The sequence below is a fragment of the Echiichthys vipera genome (genome assembly GCF_963691815.1).
Source record: "Echiichthys vipera genome assembly, chromosome: 20".
Taxonomy (NCBI): domain Eukaryota; kingdom Metazoa; phylum Chordata; class Actinopteri; order Perciformes; family Trachinidae; genus Echiichthys; species Echiichthys vipera.
The window spans coordinates 7776120-7794185 of record NC_139845.1 but is presented as its reverse complement, the minus strand read 5'-3'; the positions used below and the strand labels follow the sequence as shown (position 1 = coordinate 7794185).

Genomic DNA, 18066 nt, shown 5'->3' with positions numbered 1-18066 from the left:
CACACAGACACTTGCACGCATGCATGCGCGCACACACACACGCAAAGTTAGTAATTTTGAGGTTTTCAGAACACATTTAGAGTTCTGAGTGTGAACACCTCTTGAAATGACTTGTTTTAATAGTTGGGAATGCAGGGACAAGTCAGGAGTTGTAGGTGAATCACGTGCGTACACACCCACCTACACACACACCTACACCAAGTGAACACACACAGGCCTTCACATGCAAGATACAGGCATGAAGAAGCAAAGAAGGGCCTCTGAGGTTATCGGCTACAATGGTGGGAAGTAACTCAGTACCGTTGATTATAGGTTAAACTACACAAGAGAATATAAAGTAGCAGATTTTCGCTCTTCACTTTGACCAGCTACAACATAAAAACTCTGCTCACATGTTAATGCAGTAATTAAAAAAAAGTGTCAATTCTGCATAAATACATTTGATTTTGATACTTAAACTACATTTTGTATCTAATTAGCATATACTTGTATGTGTAACTGAGTTTTCACGTTGCTACTAAGCGTTTTTCAAAATTCATACACGTTATTCCTATGGTCTAAGACAGTCCAGAATTATTAGCGAACATGAGCAACTCTCTTTCAAATCCAAAAACTAGATCGATAAAACTGTATTTTTTTATGTCTTCAAGTACGAAAGTCTGGAACGGCTTCATAGACAATGAATTCAGAAATATGTACAATAAATAAAGCTCCTTTGGGTATAAAAAGGAAAAACTAAATCAGTCTCCCATTCATTGTCTATGGAGTGTTCACAAATATTGACTGAACTTTCCTAGGCCACAGATGTAAGATGTTGTTCCCCTTTAAGAAAAAGATTTCAGTATGTCTTCCACCAGTAAGGAAATACAAAAATGTCTATTTTTTTCTCACCTTTTCACTGGTATTTAACGTAATGATTCACATTAAACGATTAGACAAGGGCACACCACTCTTTGGCTGAACGTCTTACAACTCATAGATAAATGGAACCTGTAGGTCGAGGTGTTGCAAACAAACACTGCTTAGCTTTAAACTATCCAAAAGTGTTGGGAACATATATATTCGAACAACAACTTATAGACATGCAACCCTTTAGAAAGGGCAGCGATGAGATGTTGCGGTAGAAAAGGCTGTTAAGCACGGATGTGAAGAAACAACACCAGAAAGACTTCATTTCCTTTAATCTTGGACCTTCAGTCAAATGCTTCCCATTTACAGCATTCACACACAAACACACACATTTGAAAAGCACCCTCGTCCGTTATATCAGGGTCCACTCATCCAAAAAAACATTAAGGGAATTGTTCCTCGAGGAGCAGAAACTATCTGCACTGTCGTGAACACAGCTTTCCAAAACAAAATCCATTTTTTAATTGCTTGACTCTGGGCTCTCTTGAGGCACTCACTTGAAATGAGAACAATTTGCAGCCTTGACGCAGTTGTTTTGTACTTTCTTGTGGTGGTCTTAACTGAGAGGCAGCAGCACCACCATGTGGATTTACACACGATGTGTCTGCGGCTCACTGCACTGCAGGGAAATGAATATGTATATGAGGGGTCCTTTCAGCTACTGTTGGATAAAAGAGACACCGACACCTCAAACAATCATCTGGTGTATGTTCATCTTTATATTAAGTGTATTTTCACCACCCTTGTTGCAAATTAAATGTATTGTTCATGCTGCTTGTTTGCATTTACAAATCATCCCCTCATTGACCAATCAAAGGTTATCGTCTGGCTAAAGCTATATGATAGTGTAAATGTTGGGGAGGGGGCTCAGTGCTATTCTGTACTCAAATATTTCTTTATTTGTCTGTTTGTTATTTTATTTAGCTATCACCTCCGTGCCTGTTGCTGTATTTAATTTCCAGATGACTCTTGAGCTCACAAGTAAAATATAACTTGTCAAAAAAAAAAGAGAGACCAGAATAAAAAAAAATCAGATTGAGCGTCAGCCCGACAGTATTATAGTGTTTTATGTTCTTGTTGCACAAGGAAGTTTTTATTTAAGTGACAGTAAACTATTCTTGAGACAGTTGACAAGTTTAACCAGGAGGATTGTGATATTAAAAGCATGCTGGCAGTCACAATGTCTTGCCATTATTACAGTCAAGTGCCTGACATAGCTCTCTAAATGAGTTGGGATTAAGGGGGAAATTAAGCAGCTTAAATAGCAGCTCACTAAAAACAGAGATGATAAAAACTGCTGCCACACACACTACTCCATTTATAATCATCTGGCATGAAGGAATGCAAAAAAAAACCCAAACATAACTGGAATATATATTTTATACTTACTTGAAAATAAATTGCTAATGAAAGTTGTGATTTATTAATTTGGTGCCAATCACGTTTGCACGACAGGTGGAAGCAAATTGGCTTAGTACAATCAAGGGAATGTGATTAGTTGAATGTTAACATAATGTAGAAAACCACTTACAGTACTCATCCATTTTTAATAATGAAATGTTATTAAATTATTCATATTAATTGAATTATTTAAAAATAGAAAATCTAATTTAATGAGTTCAGGTGTGAAGACCTTTAATACAGTGTTAAACCTGTATGTAAGAAACAAGAGTATTGTTATAAAACAGAGGAGAAGAGATTTGTATGCTAGGACCAGGACCACTGCATCTTGTTGAAAACTTGCCTCTGCTTTCACAATGTTTGGGAAGATGAGGATTAGATGTTATCCTAACTCTTAGAAGTGATGATCAAAAATACAAAAATAAAGATATAAATTGTAATAAACTGGGAAAGTCTGTTAATATCCAACAGTTAACCTGGAACAGATGACACAAAACCTGAAAGACACACACAGACACACATACGCACACACACACACACACATACACACACACAACAGATATAGAGAGCTGCAACTGTTAAAAGGTGTTTTAGGATGCTCTTCTAATCCCACAGCAGCAGGACTGCACATATGTGCCAAATCAAAAGGGCGCACACACACACACACACACACACACACACACACACACACACACACACACACACACACACACACACACACACACACACACACACACACACACACACACACACACACACACACACACACACACACACACACACACACACACACACACACACACACACACACACACACACACACACACACACACACACACACACTCGTATCCCACCATTTCAAAATGCTCCGACAATGCTAAACGCTTCTCCTGTGTCTCCCTGGACACCACAGCATCTGTTGCCTACAGCAATTACCTGGTGATTGCATGGAACAGCGACACATTGTCCTCTTTTCTCTTTCCATCCCCTTGTTTCTCTCACATCTATATGCCCTTCCCCACATCCCATTTTTCTCACAAACTCACACTCCTCTCTCAGATACAGCACTGACCTCTCCAGCACCCCAGAGACTACCTCAGTGACAGTGTACTGTTTCAGTGGCACGCAGTCATGAAAACAGCTTGTACAGCAGAGACACACACACCATGCGCACGCACACCCACACACACTCTTTCAAATGCAGTCCCACAAGGCCGATGGGATCTGCTTCAAATGAATCCACTACATGGACAACAGTATGTAGACACCTGAGCACCTGTGTGGTTCACAGTTGTTCTCGTTCCTCACCAAGGTGATGGATGGGGCTGAGGTCGGGGCTCTGTGCAGGCCAGTCAAGGTAACTTTTTACTTTACGTTTACAAGGATGTTTCCTGGACACAACTATGAAATGAAGTGCTTTCAAAAATAAAGACCAGGTGTTGAGTTATTATAGTTTAGTAATTTGTGTTTAGTATATGTGCAGATGTTTTCCTCCAGTGAGTTTGATTTAATTGCAATCTCTATTTATTCTTCATTTATGTAGAATTGTATGCTAGCTTGTAGATGCATTTTTAGTTGTACCTGCTGGGCACTGACCAAGGGGCAAGAGCCTCTTTTTGAAGTACAGAAACTTCTTTTAATATTTCTTCAGTAAGTTACAAAGCGCAGTCGGGGAGGATGTCTTGTTTGTTTCTTTGAATGTAGTCTCACACTGCCAGACATAGCTCCACAGGAATGGAGAAAAGTCTGGCTGTATGACCTTGCATTCTGAGTTAGAGAAAAAAGTTCTGGCTTGTTTGCATTTCTTTAAACCAATCACAACTATGATGTAATGAAGGTACAATGGCAGGCTTTATCTCGACAGTTTACATCCAGTGAGTCAGACTACTTTAAAGAAAGTAAAGAGCCTCTCCTAACACAGTGCATTATTTCATATATTAATATAATATTTACCAGCTGCGACAGCAACATTTGTATTGTTTGTAATATGTGTCATCATAGCAGAGCATGTGGCCCTGGAGACACCACCTACTGTAGATGGAAATACCACAGAGGAGGTCTTCAGTATTTTGCTGGGTGTTTATACGTCTATCTGGGGCCAGATTTTGTCACTGCAATAGTGTTGTAATTGTGCAAGAAAGTCACAAAACGCTACAGGTGATCCCTGTTGGTGATACCCGATTCTTTTAATAGTTTTTATGTAGTGTGCTGTACTATTTTCTAGCTGCTCTGGTAGTTAAGTGTCTTATAATCCATCTGTGTATCTATACTAAAACAATCTCAGTACTCAAAATTCTGCAGACACTTACCTTATTGTGTACTTATGTGGCCTCTAGTGGCCTTACTCTGCACTGCACTGCAGCTTCACTCTCAATCATATATAAATTATTCATATAGACAGAATCCTTATGCTACACAATATTTTATTCACATGCACATTTAAAGAGGTGTACTGAATGACTTTGTAGAATATCTTTTTCATGTGCACATCATTTAGACTTTAAGACTCTGTTTTTTCGAAAAGAGATTGATGTATAGTTTCGGCTTGTGATACATTTAAAAGCATGTACGTAAACACAAAAGGGTGTATTAACACTTTCTCTATCTCACATATGCATCCAGAAACACATACACACAAGCGCAGCATGTGGGCGGTATCCCCAGCACTGTGAAACATCTTGCATCCCACATGCTTATATAACTCCCTCTCCACCTCCTCCAGCTGATCACTCATCACTTTATCACTTTATCCTCTGCTGGGAAGGAAAAACACCCCTTCTCTCCTCTCTCTCCTCCCTCTCTCTCATTGAAATCAGCCAGGCGGGTGCCCTCTGCAATCCAGCATGATTTCGTTACATTGGGAGCATCAAAGGAGCACATCACTCAGATGAGATCAGACTGCAGCAAAAGCAAATCCCATCTCTACTAAGGGTTTTATGTTGGTAAAAAATTGAATCATAAAACTGCACAACTTGTGACAACATAGGAGCTCAAATGTCAAACCTTGTTATCATCCACCATTACGAATATTTACAGAAGGAGAGGATTCAGTCGGCTGCACACTCACTCTGCTCGCTCTTTATTACTGCAAATGTTACAACACAAACCTCTACAGCAAGACGTAGAGCTGTTATGACAAGATGTAAAACAGAAAATAATCGAAAAAAATATTGTGATGATATAACAAGAAAGAAATGCCCCTTCTTCCTGTTTGCGTTCTAAGCACGCATTGCACAGTAATGAGAAGAAACGCCTGATGGGCATGCTGCACACTCAGTATGGCCTCTGCATCTTTCCCACGGTGGGAACTCTCACATCGACTTCAGCCTTGTTTCGGATACAAAGCCAAAGGACAAAGCTTGTGGGTCTACTGATGCACGATACTCGAGTGCGATTTATTGAGCAGGAAAAAGAAATACACTCTGTCACCAAGGTGAGAGACGAGGACAGAAACCAACAAGCTTTCAGCTTCACAAAGCCCTAGCTGCACCACTAATGTCCTTTACCACAAAGAAAATATATCCATCAGTACCCAGCACTTAAGCTTGTTTCCCACTGTTTAAAGGTATGGTTCATATCTGTCTATGAGGCAGAAATTTGACCTGACACGCATTGAGTGTATCAACATTGCATCTCTTGATTGAAACAGATGTTGTTCCACATGACAAGCCAGGCTGTGCAGTTAGTAGATACATCTTCTTTTTAGAAGAATTTGTCTTCAGAAGGAAAAAGCTGGTGTTATTCTGTCCATGAAAAGACAAAAACTCACAATGTATTAGTCCATCTCTCAATACTTTCCCACTTTTCTATCCTGTCTATAGCACATCAACCCAAAGCCTGTTCCTTCCTAATGTAGACATGAAAATTTAAGTGATTTTACTCGCAGAAAGTTGGAGGACTAAAGAGAGACATTATAAAATTGCTTGGTCAAATTCAAAGCAGCATGGGAGGAAAAATCCTGATGTTGATTTTCTCAAACAACCCTGATTTCCTACATTTCCCACGATGCAACCCAGAGTCCCTCCCTAGGTGTTCTGATCGTCATTTGTTAAAAATAAATAAATAAATGGTGGAGTGCCCCTTAGAAACAGTTTACAACTATAGTTTTACTTCTTAAAAAGGCTCAGGGATTTCCTTTCACAGCCAGGCACTTTGGTTTGTATTCAGCAATTGGTGGGGACTATTTTTTTAGCTGTGCATTATTATACATTGGTGCATACAGCAAACATATTGGGGGGAGTTTTTTTTTGACAGAGAAACCAGATTGATCAGGATTTGGTTGCACAGACACAACTTTGGTCTTTCCAGAGGATTTTTTGGCAGAATAGCACCGACCCTTCAAAATGAACATTTTTCACGACTGCATGCAAAAGTTAGAAGTGAAGACAACAATGGGACTTACATTGATGAGCTCGATCTCCCAGATCTTCTTCACCAGCTCCATGGAAGTGTAACCGTTGATGAGGAAAGACTTGGTGTAGTCCCCGAGCTCCAACGACTCCAGCCACTCTGCCACCGATGTGGGGTTGTTACCATCGTAACCGATAGGTCGCACCTTCGTTACAGACAGAAAAGTGATCTTTTAAGTTCTGTATTTCTAACTTTTTACTACTTTTCAAGTTTTTTTTACAAGAGTCGGAGCATAGTTCCTAACTTCTCTGCACATTCATCGTTTGTAAGGTTTCTGGACATAGATTAATATTCCTTCATGTTCTCAAAAATATAGAAGACGGTGAGGAAATGTTGGATTCGTTTATTTCCTCCCCATATGGTACACTTGCCTTGGACCTGGAGCATCGTAGCTTGGAACAGCTTGTACGCTCTGTACAAATACTAGATACATTACAGCCTACATACCTATTTCTTATATAGCATGACAGCTGTTTGAATTCTATTTACGCTATGTTTGATTTCTGTGCTGCACTTTTTCATGTTCTGTCCTAATTATGTTGCAGCAGCCTCATTTCTACATGGGGATCATTAAAGATTCAGTGTGAAAGACCTTCCCCAGTTCAGTGCAGTACAGGAGGAAGCAACCAAAACTGAGCTCTAAAAGAGTGTTTTTTTCCCAAGATAGAGTACAACTGATAACTGCATGCTGGATTAACATTATGTCCTTTTTCAGACTGTTGTCATTCACTGTTTGTACTACAAAAATTACGCATGGTTATTTGTGTGTAATCCACGTCTTTATTACTGTAGAAATTACCTCTGGAGCAAAGAAAGAAAAAAATCAGGCGATATAATACAAGACTGGCAAACTGCATAGAGTCGGGGTGGTGGAGGTGTCCCAACACACAGGACTTTCCCCCGGGGGACTGGCATTTTTGTCCTGGCGGTGTTCATGTCCTGGAAGTACTAAACCAAACCGAGGAATTGGGAAAGTGAGGAAGAAGGCGGGGCGGTATGGTGGAGTAGTGGTTAGCACTGTCGCCTTACAGAAAGAGGGTTCCTGGTTTGAATCCCGGCTTGGGCCCTTCTGTGTGGAGTTTGCATGTTCTCCCCACGTCTGCGTGGGTTTTCTCCGGGTTCTCCGGCTTCCTCCCACAGTCCAAAGACATGCAAGTGTTAGGTTCATTGATGACTCTAAAATGCCCGTAGGTGTGAATGTGAGTGTGAATGGTTGTCTGTCTATGTTTGTCTCTATGTGCCCTGTGACAGCAGATATGGCTGCTTTTTCTTCCCTCTACTTTACTTGTGCCCTGTGATAGACTGGTGTCCTGTCAGGGTGTACCCCGCCTCAAGCCCGATGTCAGCTGGCATCAGCTCCAGCCCCCCCTGACCCCGACAGGGACAAGCGGTTGAAGATGGATGGAATAGGGCGCCAAAAAGAGGGGGGTCGTTACCTTAAGTGAGATATTTTGTGAGTGTAGCACATAACTCATAATCCGTTCACTTTCATTTCAGCAGTCAAAACAGCCTCAGAGAGTTCACGGTGCTTCAAACAAACACCCCACATCCTCCACCTAAAGCTGAGCATGTGTCCGTCTGTGTGTGTGCGGGCAGGAGAAAGTTAAAGGTTTCATTTGAAACAGTGTTTTGGGAAGTTTAGGGGGATGAAAGGAAGAAAGTGCTGACTGGAGTTTAAAGTTTTCTGGATGTCTGTGTGAAACCGGCTTATCTCAGAGTCTCTCTTTTCTCTCTGTACTCTTTTGCAGACTTTCCTGCTCTAACTCCAGTCCCACACCTTTGATCTCACTTTCTCTCAGTAACATACAGTAGTTTAGTGCAGCTTTTCCTGAATGCCCCAACTCCAGAAGTATTCTCCAGAACATGCAGAAAGAAACTTAACCACCTACAGAGAGAGCTGTATCACACTGAAACACAGCAGGAGATTTGCTTGATTATATACTTAATGTAGCTGTGCTGCAGCTACAATTGAACCTCTGTTTGTATTATGTTAATCTGAAACTGGAAATATATTATTTAAATAAAGATTGATGACTTGAATCTGTAACTCTCATGAGACTGCCATTACACAGATGAGAAAGTTCAGGTTTTGTGAAAGGTCCTCGTCGAGTGTGTGATTCGCTGCATTACTGACCCTGGGCAGCAGCCGTATGGCCTGCAGGAGACGTTGTCTGTGGGCCGAGTTGAGGATCCCAATCTCCAGTAGGTCTTGGTCTTCCACCACATTGCTGCCCTGCAGAGTAACAAAACAGCCAAGATTAGGATTTATGCAGTATTTTTCCACCTAGAGCTAACAATGCAGTGTCAGCAAGAGTTTATCATGGCTCCACACACTGTAAGATGATGTTTACAGACAGTTCCCTGGCAAAAAAAGAAAGCCAAACAACAGCAGTACACTCCGCCTGTTTTTTAAAAGTTGGATTATGATAACATGGAAATCTCCACTGCACTGCACTTCATTGCATTAATGTAACTCATTAAAATATGTGATCAATTAAACACCACATGCCATTTAGATTAGTGTGGTAAAAATTACCTCTGGAGCAAAGAAAGAAAGAAATCAGGCGATATAATACAAGACTGGTAAACTGCATAGAGTCGGGGTGGTGGAGGTTTTCCCCGGGGGACTGGCATTTGTGTCCTGGCGGTGTTCATGTCCTGGAAGTACTAAGCCAAACCGAGGAATTGGGAAATTGAGGAAAAAGGCGGGGCGGTACGGTGGTGTAGCGGTTAGCACTGTCACCTCACAGAAAGAGGGTTCCTTGTTTGAATCCCGGCTTTTTTTCCACCTAGAGCTAACAATGCAGTGTCAGCAAGAGTTTATCATGGCTCCACACACTGTAAGATGATGTTTACAGACAGTTCCCTGGCAAAAAAAGAAAGCCAAACAACAGCAGTACACTCACACTGTTTTCTAAAAGTTGGATTATGATAACATGGAAATCTCCACTGCACTGCACTTCATTGCATTAATGTAACTCATTAAAATATGTGATCAATTAAACACCACATGCCATTTGGATTAGTGTGGTAATAGCTTTCATTTTGTAAGATGAAATAACACTGGCAGGGTTTTGTTTTAGGTAACCGCACTTTTAAAATGTTAATTATTGTTACATCACTGTATGGGGCTGTCTGATTTTTGTACAATAGTAACAAAATGGTCCTGGTTTTTACTGCATTTTGTTTCACATATTCAGTCTGTTTCCTATCCAGAGGATGGCGGTTTACCACTTGACTGCCACAGGAGACAATGCATGAGTCAAACTTGAAAATAGCGTAATGTGCAGGTACTTTTTATATTTGTTTGAGTAGATTTTTACACAGAAGCACTAGAGCTTTAATTCTTTGCCTGATCCCACCCGCTGGGTTAGTGCCGGGCTGTAATTTCTCATAAATCCCCTGGGCTTATAATCTGTGTAATGTCATGAATAATGTATAAACTGTGTACCCATGTTTACAGGGGGAATTCTGCTTTTTAATCAGGCCCAAAACCTCTGCCATGGTTCAGGCTTGGACAGAAACTAGGTGGGTTTGTGTAGCGTTGGGACAGATTTCTTTGGGCCAGATCAAACGTATTACCATCTACGTTACGATCTACTATTACACACTACTATTGTTGTCATATATTTATTTGGAAGTTGTGTACCTTTCAAAGCATCAGTCTCCACTAAATCCACATTGTTTTTTTTAGTTTAGAGTTTATATAATTTGAGGCAACAACACACACTCTACACTGACACTAATGGGATATTGGCAATTGTGAAACTACCAAACAGGCTTCAGCAGAAAAACCTCCATTTTTGGCACGGTAAGTTTATTTATAAAGCACCTTTCGGACAAAACAGGAATTCACAATGCTTTACATAAGCACAAATCAGGCATGAAAAACAAACTGTGAGTAAATATGTCATGTCGGAAGTGACTAAGAGAAGACATGCAAAGCTACAACCGATAGTAAGGAGTGAATGTGAGTATTCTTATTTAACACTCACAGAAGTATCCGTTTCGCACATTTTCCGACTTTTTTTAAAATGCAATGCAACATTAAGAGGCCTATCGTTCATCCCCCCTCTAGAGAGTCTTCATGCAGACAGATCATAGAGAAAAGGTGTGTTGCAGGAAGAGATGTGATGGGTATGAAGACGACTGCAGCATAGAGAAAAGTCTGAAATATCATCAGGAATATAGATTCTCACAGACGTGAAAAGTAAAGCAAGGTTATCATTGCAATGATGGTAAAGATATAGAGGGAGAGGGACTGTTTGACCAGCCTGGAGGCATTCTCAGCTCCATCCACACACACTGTACACACACACACACACACAATGTACACACACGTACGCACGCACGCACGCACACAAACACACACACACACGCACACACACACACACACACCGGACACACACCTGTCAGTCTCTCTACATCTCCTTCCTGTCAAAGTAATAACAGTGATAAACATCCAAGATGTGAGGAAAATAAAGCAGGTAGATAGCAGATATGTCTGCTTTTTCTTCCCTCTACTTTACTTCTGTCCTGAAGTCGCCTCTGGGGACCGGCCATGCCCTCGAAAAGGACATTTCGCTCCGATGCTGTGACATTTTAATTCCAGGTAGGAGATTGCTGTTGTTTCACTGCAGAATGCTGAAGAACATTCACGAAAAAAAAAATCTGTTTTGGTGGCTTTACTTTTGAGACTCCAGGTCCTCTGACCTAGGTTATCACACCATTAACTATCAGACATTTTCATTCTAACGCGAGAGTTTTCAACCACCGCCTCACTATCCAAACAGCTCATGATCTCACAAGCAACTAAAATATTAAACATGGAAGACACATTCTGGGATCAAAGTGGCGCTAAACCGTGCAATAGATTTAACAATATGTCACTCACTTCATCAACAGCCGGTGACATCAACAAAAGACAAGAAGAAGACGACTGCTAGCTAGCAAACGAAAATACTGTAAAATATTAGCTTTGAAAATGTTTTAGGGGGGAGGAAATTAAGGCTGGACGATATAGCCAAAATCTTATATGGGTAGCAATTTACTGTCTCTCATATCATCTCATCTCATCTCATCTTCATCCGCTTATCCGGGGTGGGGTCGCAGGGGCAGCAGCTTTAGCAGGGGACCCCAAACTTCCCTTTCCTGGGCCACATTAACCAGCTCTAACTGGGGGATCCTGAGGCGTTCCCAGGCCAGTGTGGAGATATAATCTCTCCACCTGGTCCTGAGTCTTCCCCGAGGCCTCCTCCCAGCTGGACGTGCCTGGAACACCTCCCTAGGAAGGTGCCCAGGGGGCATCCTTACTATACTGTACAATATAAAATGCATTCTGGTAACTAAATAGTCCATGTGAAATAACACACATAATAAAATCTATTTTTGTGAACTTCTGTGAATTAAATACTTGAAAAATTTAAATGAAGAAAAAGAGAGAAAAAAAGAGAACTTTAGTGTAAACAGTGCATAACTTTCAAAGATCGGATGGAAATATTGCTGTAACACAGTTCAGCTGCTGGTTATTCAAAGTCTTCATAGAAACATTATAGGAAAAATACTGTCTGCTGGTCGGTCAGTCCGGAAAAATGCCTCCACCCTTTGACAGCCACAGTTTTTGCCTTAGGAGTGTGATATTTGAAATGGAGGTCAAGTGTTTGTGAGGTTGGGTGTTCATGTGTGTTTGAATGCATTAAAGGATGGGAGCATGTGCGTAGGTTGTCTCAGATCTTGCAAATCTGTGCTTGTTTTCACCTCAGTTTATTAATCAATGCGCACAAACTGCTAAACCAAACACATGGTCTGTTCATCCATGCTCTCAGTTTGCTTCTTATTTTAGTAACTTACGTCCCCCGACAGGTTCTCTAAACTTTATCTTAATGAATGAAAGTTCAAAATGTCCACACACTTTGGGCAAAAAAAAGCCCCTTAAAGTGAGTGATGTTGCTGCAGGCTCATTATTATAACTTTGTCTCCAGGGTTCCAACAGTCTGTCCCCGCACTGAAACCTGAGACAGCAGCTGATTGGACTCATCCTGTGGCTAAACTTATTCCTTCCACACTCTCCTCGCCAACCTGTATGCTGGGGCCCTCTGTGAGAAGAGTGTAGTTCATAGATCAGCTCCCAGGCTGATTAATAGAGCACAGAGCAGAGCTACAGTGCTACAACTTCACAGCAGAGTAATGACTCTCAGAGTCGGTGCAGAGTAGACTGTGGGGGGATTCAAAGGCATGACTAATTGCTCCCTGTTGGGATCCTGAAAGAAAGAGATAGAGTTCCTTAATGTTTGCTACTTTTTCCATCCAAAACTACCCTGCCGTGTCTCCTGTTCTGTCTTAACACTGTGTTTGCCCCATATCTGCCACAGGATGGATCAGGGGATAAACAGGACCTGGACACATCAGGATAACTTGAATGAGGATAAATGAGAAAGAAACAGACATAAAAAATAACTTCTCGCCCTCGGTGGTATGCAGAACTGATGTGAACACTAACAAATTATTGTGCTGGTGGTGAAAGGTGTTTAGCATTCACAGTCATGATAAAATCCACCGTGGCCTGTGGTGAGCTTGTGCTACTTCGACCACAGCACTTAAAAACATCGCCCAGTGGGTCACAAATGCTCTGAACGCAGGAATTAAAATTCATGCACAGTGGCAGGGGGTTGAGGCAAGACTAAAGACGGAGCAAAAATTGATATTCAGTGATGGCAGCGAAGGCTATTATCTGCGCCAACAGGCTTAGTAGAGTACTACAAACCATGCTCAGCCTACTGTATCGCTTGCTCTTTCTCTATTCTGTTCCTTTCATGCCTGTGTTCATCCCTCGCCTGTTTATTTGCCATTACCCATTCAAAGAACTTTTCTCATTTTGCCTCTCTCTTACTTACTATTCAAACCATATATCCTCTGTCCTCACTTGCACTTTTAGTCTGTAATTCAAATCTGTTTTGTGGTTTCTTTACAAACTTGTTGGTGTTAAATTAATCTTTTTTTGCATATGTAAAGAGTCAGTGACTTAATTTTCTGCAACTTGGCGGCAGTGTGATATTAAAAAAGGATTTGAATGCCTTTATGATGAGGATTAGAGGTGCCACCTTTGAACCAAGTATGGATACTGACAATATTTCATTTGAAATATTGTTGTTTCCTCCCTCTGAGGAATCTAATTTCACCGACCTCGCGGCTGCTCTTATCGGCTGCAGTTTCTTTAGCACACACTGCACGACATCATGCTTTATCTCTTCATTCCTGCTATCTATCTGGTGGTGCGCTCCCATTCATCTTTGTAATCCCATGTACAAACTCTACTATTGTCTCCATCAACTGGCTCCTATCTGTCTTTCCATTCATTGTGCTGCCTGAAACCAAACAAAAAGAGCATCCTGAAGAAGAGCTTTTACTTAAAAATTATTTCAGTATTTGTTTTTGTGTCACTACAATCCACAAAGCATCAGTTTATGTGATGAGAGTTTCTGTAATATTCATCTCTCAAGTGAGCGTTAACAAACCATGCTTAATCCTATCATTTCCACTATCGACCTCCTTCCTTCTCTTCCTTCCACTTCTATATTCTAGTCACATTTTCTGAGCGTCTAGCGTGCGTGCTGTGTTTAGTGAGACGTGTGTGTTTGTTTGATGATAATGATGAATGTTAACAGGGACAGTGTGACTGCAGTCAGAGGACTAAGCAAGGTGAAATGGCTCTTTGCTACAGTCGGGTCTCATAACGATGCCTAAGATCCACTGTTGAGTGGCACCAAACATGATCTTGAGACACCGCTTTCAGTCGCGGACTGGCCTTTTTCTGATTGCATGCATTTAGAAGAACACAAAATGCCAGACAGCTTAATAATGAAAATCCAACTGAAGTCACACTTAGTCATCCCCTCACTTTTTTGGTTCAGTTCCTCAGAGCATTGTGTCCAGACCAAGCACGCAGCTGTTTTCAGTTTAAAAGCTTGTATGAAAGCATTGTTACCAGCTCTGATAAATCCACTTTTTAACTCCCCAGCACCAAACACAAACCGACAAAGTTACTGACTGATCACACATTCACACTCCAAGGTGTCGCTGAAGTGCTGCTCTCAGTGAAAACTTCCCTGAATAAATAAAGGTTTAAAAAACGAACTAACTGGTGAACACAGTGGAGCATTTAGCAGCTTAAAAGCACAATATTTCTCTTGGGCATCGGTAGAATGAATAATATTGGACTTGCATTTATCAGGTGGTCAGAAACACAACTTCAGATTAATGGTAATGTTGCTTTGTATCTGTTGGATGCGTAATTACAAGTCTGCAAACTTTTTAAATAGCAATATGTTATTGATCTGTTTACAGCTTGTTGTGTTTCCCCCAGGTGGCCTAGCAAAACAAATAATGTAATAAAGTGAATTGTTCTTCATAGACAGGAAGAAAAGAAAAATCAGAAATGTTCCTTCAAGTCTGCCAAATTGTATTTAACAATAGCTTGTATTAACAGCAGTATTAGCAGGCACTTTTCTCTGGTAACTTGTTCTGTAAGCCAAGGTGCAAGACCATATCTTAACAGCAGCTCGAAGACTGTGGCTCTTTTTGTGCTGTGATGCGGATTCTGAATTAAGTCAGTGTCATTTCAGTTGGTATAGTGAATACACACTGAATACACCTTATCTACCTGTTTGAAGGTATCTTCCTTGTCGTAGTTTTTTGGGGTGATGGCTTTCATTTGATCGTCTTTATATTTTAGTATTTTATATTTTTTTGTTTCATAAAACGTACCTGTTACCTATTCACAAATGTTATTTTTACTAGATTACTAAAATACTAGAGGCAGCGTCTGCTGTAGCTATTTAGAAGCCACACTGTCTCTATCAATTTATCTATCTATCTATCTATCTATCTATCTATCTATCTATCTATCTATCTATCTATCTATCTACTGTATATAGATAGTATGAATCCACTTCCTTTGTCCAGCCCACTGTCTGTCCACTGCTCCCCCCTCGCTCTCTCTCACACATATATATACATTTATATACAGTCATACAAAACGAATGTGATTAGTTTCAATCCAGTGTCCTTTATATGAAGCACTGTCTCCATAACAACCCCTCCACCCCTTTGCTCATTGTCCATCAGTCTAGCAGCACTTGTCCTCTACTGGCTGGTTAAGGTGACCAGACACGCCCACTCTAATGACCTTCATTAGTGGTAAATGCTAATGGCAGCTTGGCAAAGGTCCGTGATTATGTGTATGTGTGCATACATTTCTGTACATTACATGGCGCCTTTTCACTGCCATACGCGGATACAGATGAGACTCTGGGTCAAATTCATTTGCAAACCAATCATCTATAGATGAACTTGAACTGGCCCTGAAATGAAAAAGACATCTCTAACATTCTTATGCACTGACTTGGTTCAGTATGAATCTGCCACTTAACTGGATTTCCCAAACTAAGTGGTGCTGAAATGAATTTGACCCAAACCTCTCCTTGAAGGATGCACAGTCAACGATAAAAAGGAGCGCTTCAGATACTAATGTAATCCCTGTAGCCTGCTCCTCAACTGCATTAATATCAATTTCTGGTACATTTTCCAAGGTCGGAAAACATTAACTGCCTTTCTGTTTAATCACGAACAACAAAACGAGGTTAAAAAAACTCAAGTGGAACGTCAGAAAAACTTTCAACAGAGAGAGACCCGGAGACAGGCCCAGCCACAAAAGGCACTTTGAAGCCACCGTGATGTTTGCAGGGCTGTTTCATCTTCAGCTCCTTCCAATATTAATTGGATCCAAAGGCATTTCGGTGGAGATGACTGAACTGTTGAGAAACATTTTAAGACAAGGGGGGCGAGACCAAGAGAGCAAGAGAGAATACCCAAGTCTCGCTCAAGCACTGCCAAAAACTGTTAGTGACAGTACAGTGTTTGTTACAGTGTTAGTACAAACTATGTGCAAATGAGAGTGAAATGTGTTTTGGCGCTGATTTGACAGCATGCATGTGTGTGTTAGTGTAAATAGGAAGAGTTGTTAATGATGGGAGGGTTCACCTGGAGACATTACTGAAAGAGAAATTACATATTTTTTTTAGAGGTACTGTTTAAGTTAAAGATGGTCTGGACATTCACACAGCTGCTGCAATGACTCCTGCCTCGACTCATCCATGAAGACAAAGCGAAATACAAGAAAAAAATGTATGTTTCGATTCAATATGAGAAAGGCACATTTGATATAAATGATCTTAGCTACCACTTAATTTTATTCACATCAGATATAATTAGATTTCCCTCTTTGACAGATGACAGTAAAAAGTATTTATTGGAAGTAAAAAAACTTATTAATCCTGTAAAGTGAACCATGTGCCCAATGACTTCTGTTTCAAGATATGTGTGAATTTACATACAACTGCACTCACCTACACTAGATGAAATGAATGTGTGTTGTTTAAAAGGCTGCGCTGGCATTAACCTGCAGCTTCTCTCGTCTCTATGGAGAGTTCACAGGAGCGGCCCGCTTCAGTCTCATCAGTGTTGTTTCCAACAATAGCAGGCAGTTTTTAAGAATAGCTCCGTTTAATCCTTTCTGAGTTATCTGCCCGGCAGCAAAGAGGCAAAGTTAGCGACCAGCTGGTGAACACAGTGGAGCATTTAGCAGCTTAAAAGCCAGATATTTCCCTCAGGCATCAGTAGAAACCAAAACAGAAGAGGAGAGAGAATATTGGACTTGTATTTGTCGAATGGACAGAAACACGGTTCCTAATAAATGTTGCTCCCTGTCTGCTTCGTGTGGAAAGAGCACAAACTGTATATAAAGATGGACGGCTTGGTGGCGCCCAAAAAGTGAAGCCTGGATCGCACCCTGGTGACTGGCTACAGTATAGGTAATACATCCTGCCCTCATCATGTTAGCCAATGAGACATGGACCCAACTCAAAACTTCCTTTCATCTTAAATCTTAAATCTGAATGATGGTGTCTGTCATTGTTGGTAGTTTTTTATCAAACTGATGAATGTTCAAGTGTTTGTTTTTCTGATTTGATTCTTTAAAAATGGGGTGACATGTCATGATTGACAGCTGTGATGGACTCGCGACCATCTTTATATCTAGTGTGTCAGAAAGACAACAACTGTATACAGTAATGAGATAATGTGTCAGTGTTGTTTTGACCCTGTATGTGTAAACCTTGCTTAGAGCAGATTATGTGGAAATCATTTCTGTCCTTCACTTACTGTGGAATCTATACAAAAATGTCAACAAAATGTATGCTCGAGGCATTAATGTACACTCTGCAAGGCTATAGAGGGAGAAAGTAATACATAGTAATACAGAGAATATGCTCCTATGGCATGATTTTTTAA

The 18066-nt window shown here is 40.7% G+C and overlaps 1 protein-coding gene across 4 annotated transcripts in view; it reads right to left on the bottom strand.

The window, feature by feature from the left end:
- anks1b (ankyrin repeat and sterile alpha motif domain containing 1B) overlaps positions 1-18066 on the bottom strand; it is a 228943-nt gene that overhangs the window by 36971 nt on the left and 173906 nt on the right. For all 4 annotated transcript variants that reach the window (XM_083935409.1, XM_083935411.1, XM_083935410.1 and 1 more), the window contains exons 18-19: positions 8855-8953; positions 6713-6865 (exon numbers count right to left, since the gene is read on the bottom strand). In XM_083935409.1, coding sequence (XP_083791535.1) covers positions 6713-6865; positions 8855-8953 — 252 coding nt within the window. The remainder of the gene's footprint in view (positions 1-6712; positions 6866-8854; positions 8954-18066) is intronic.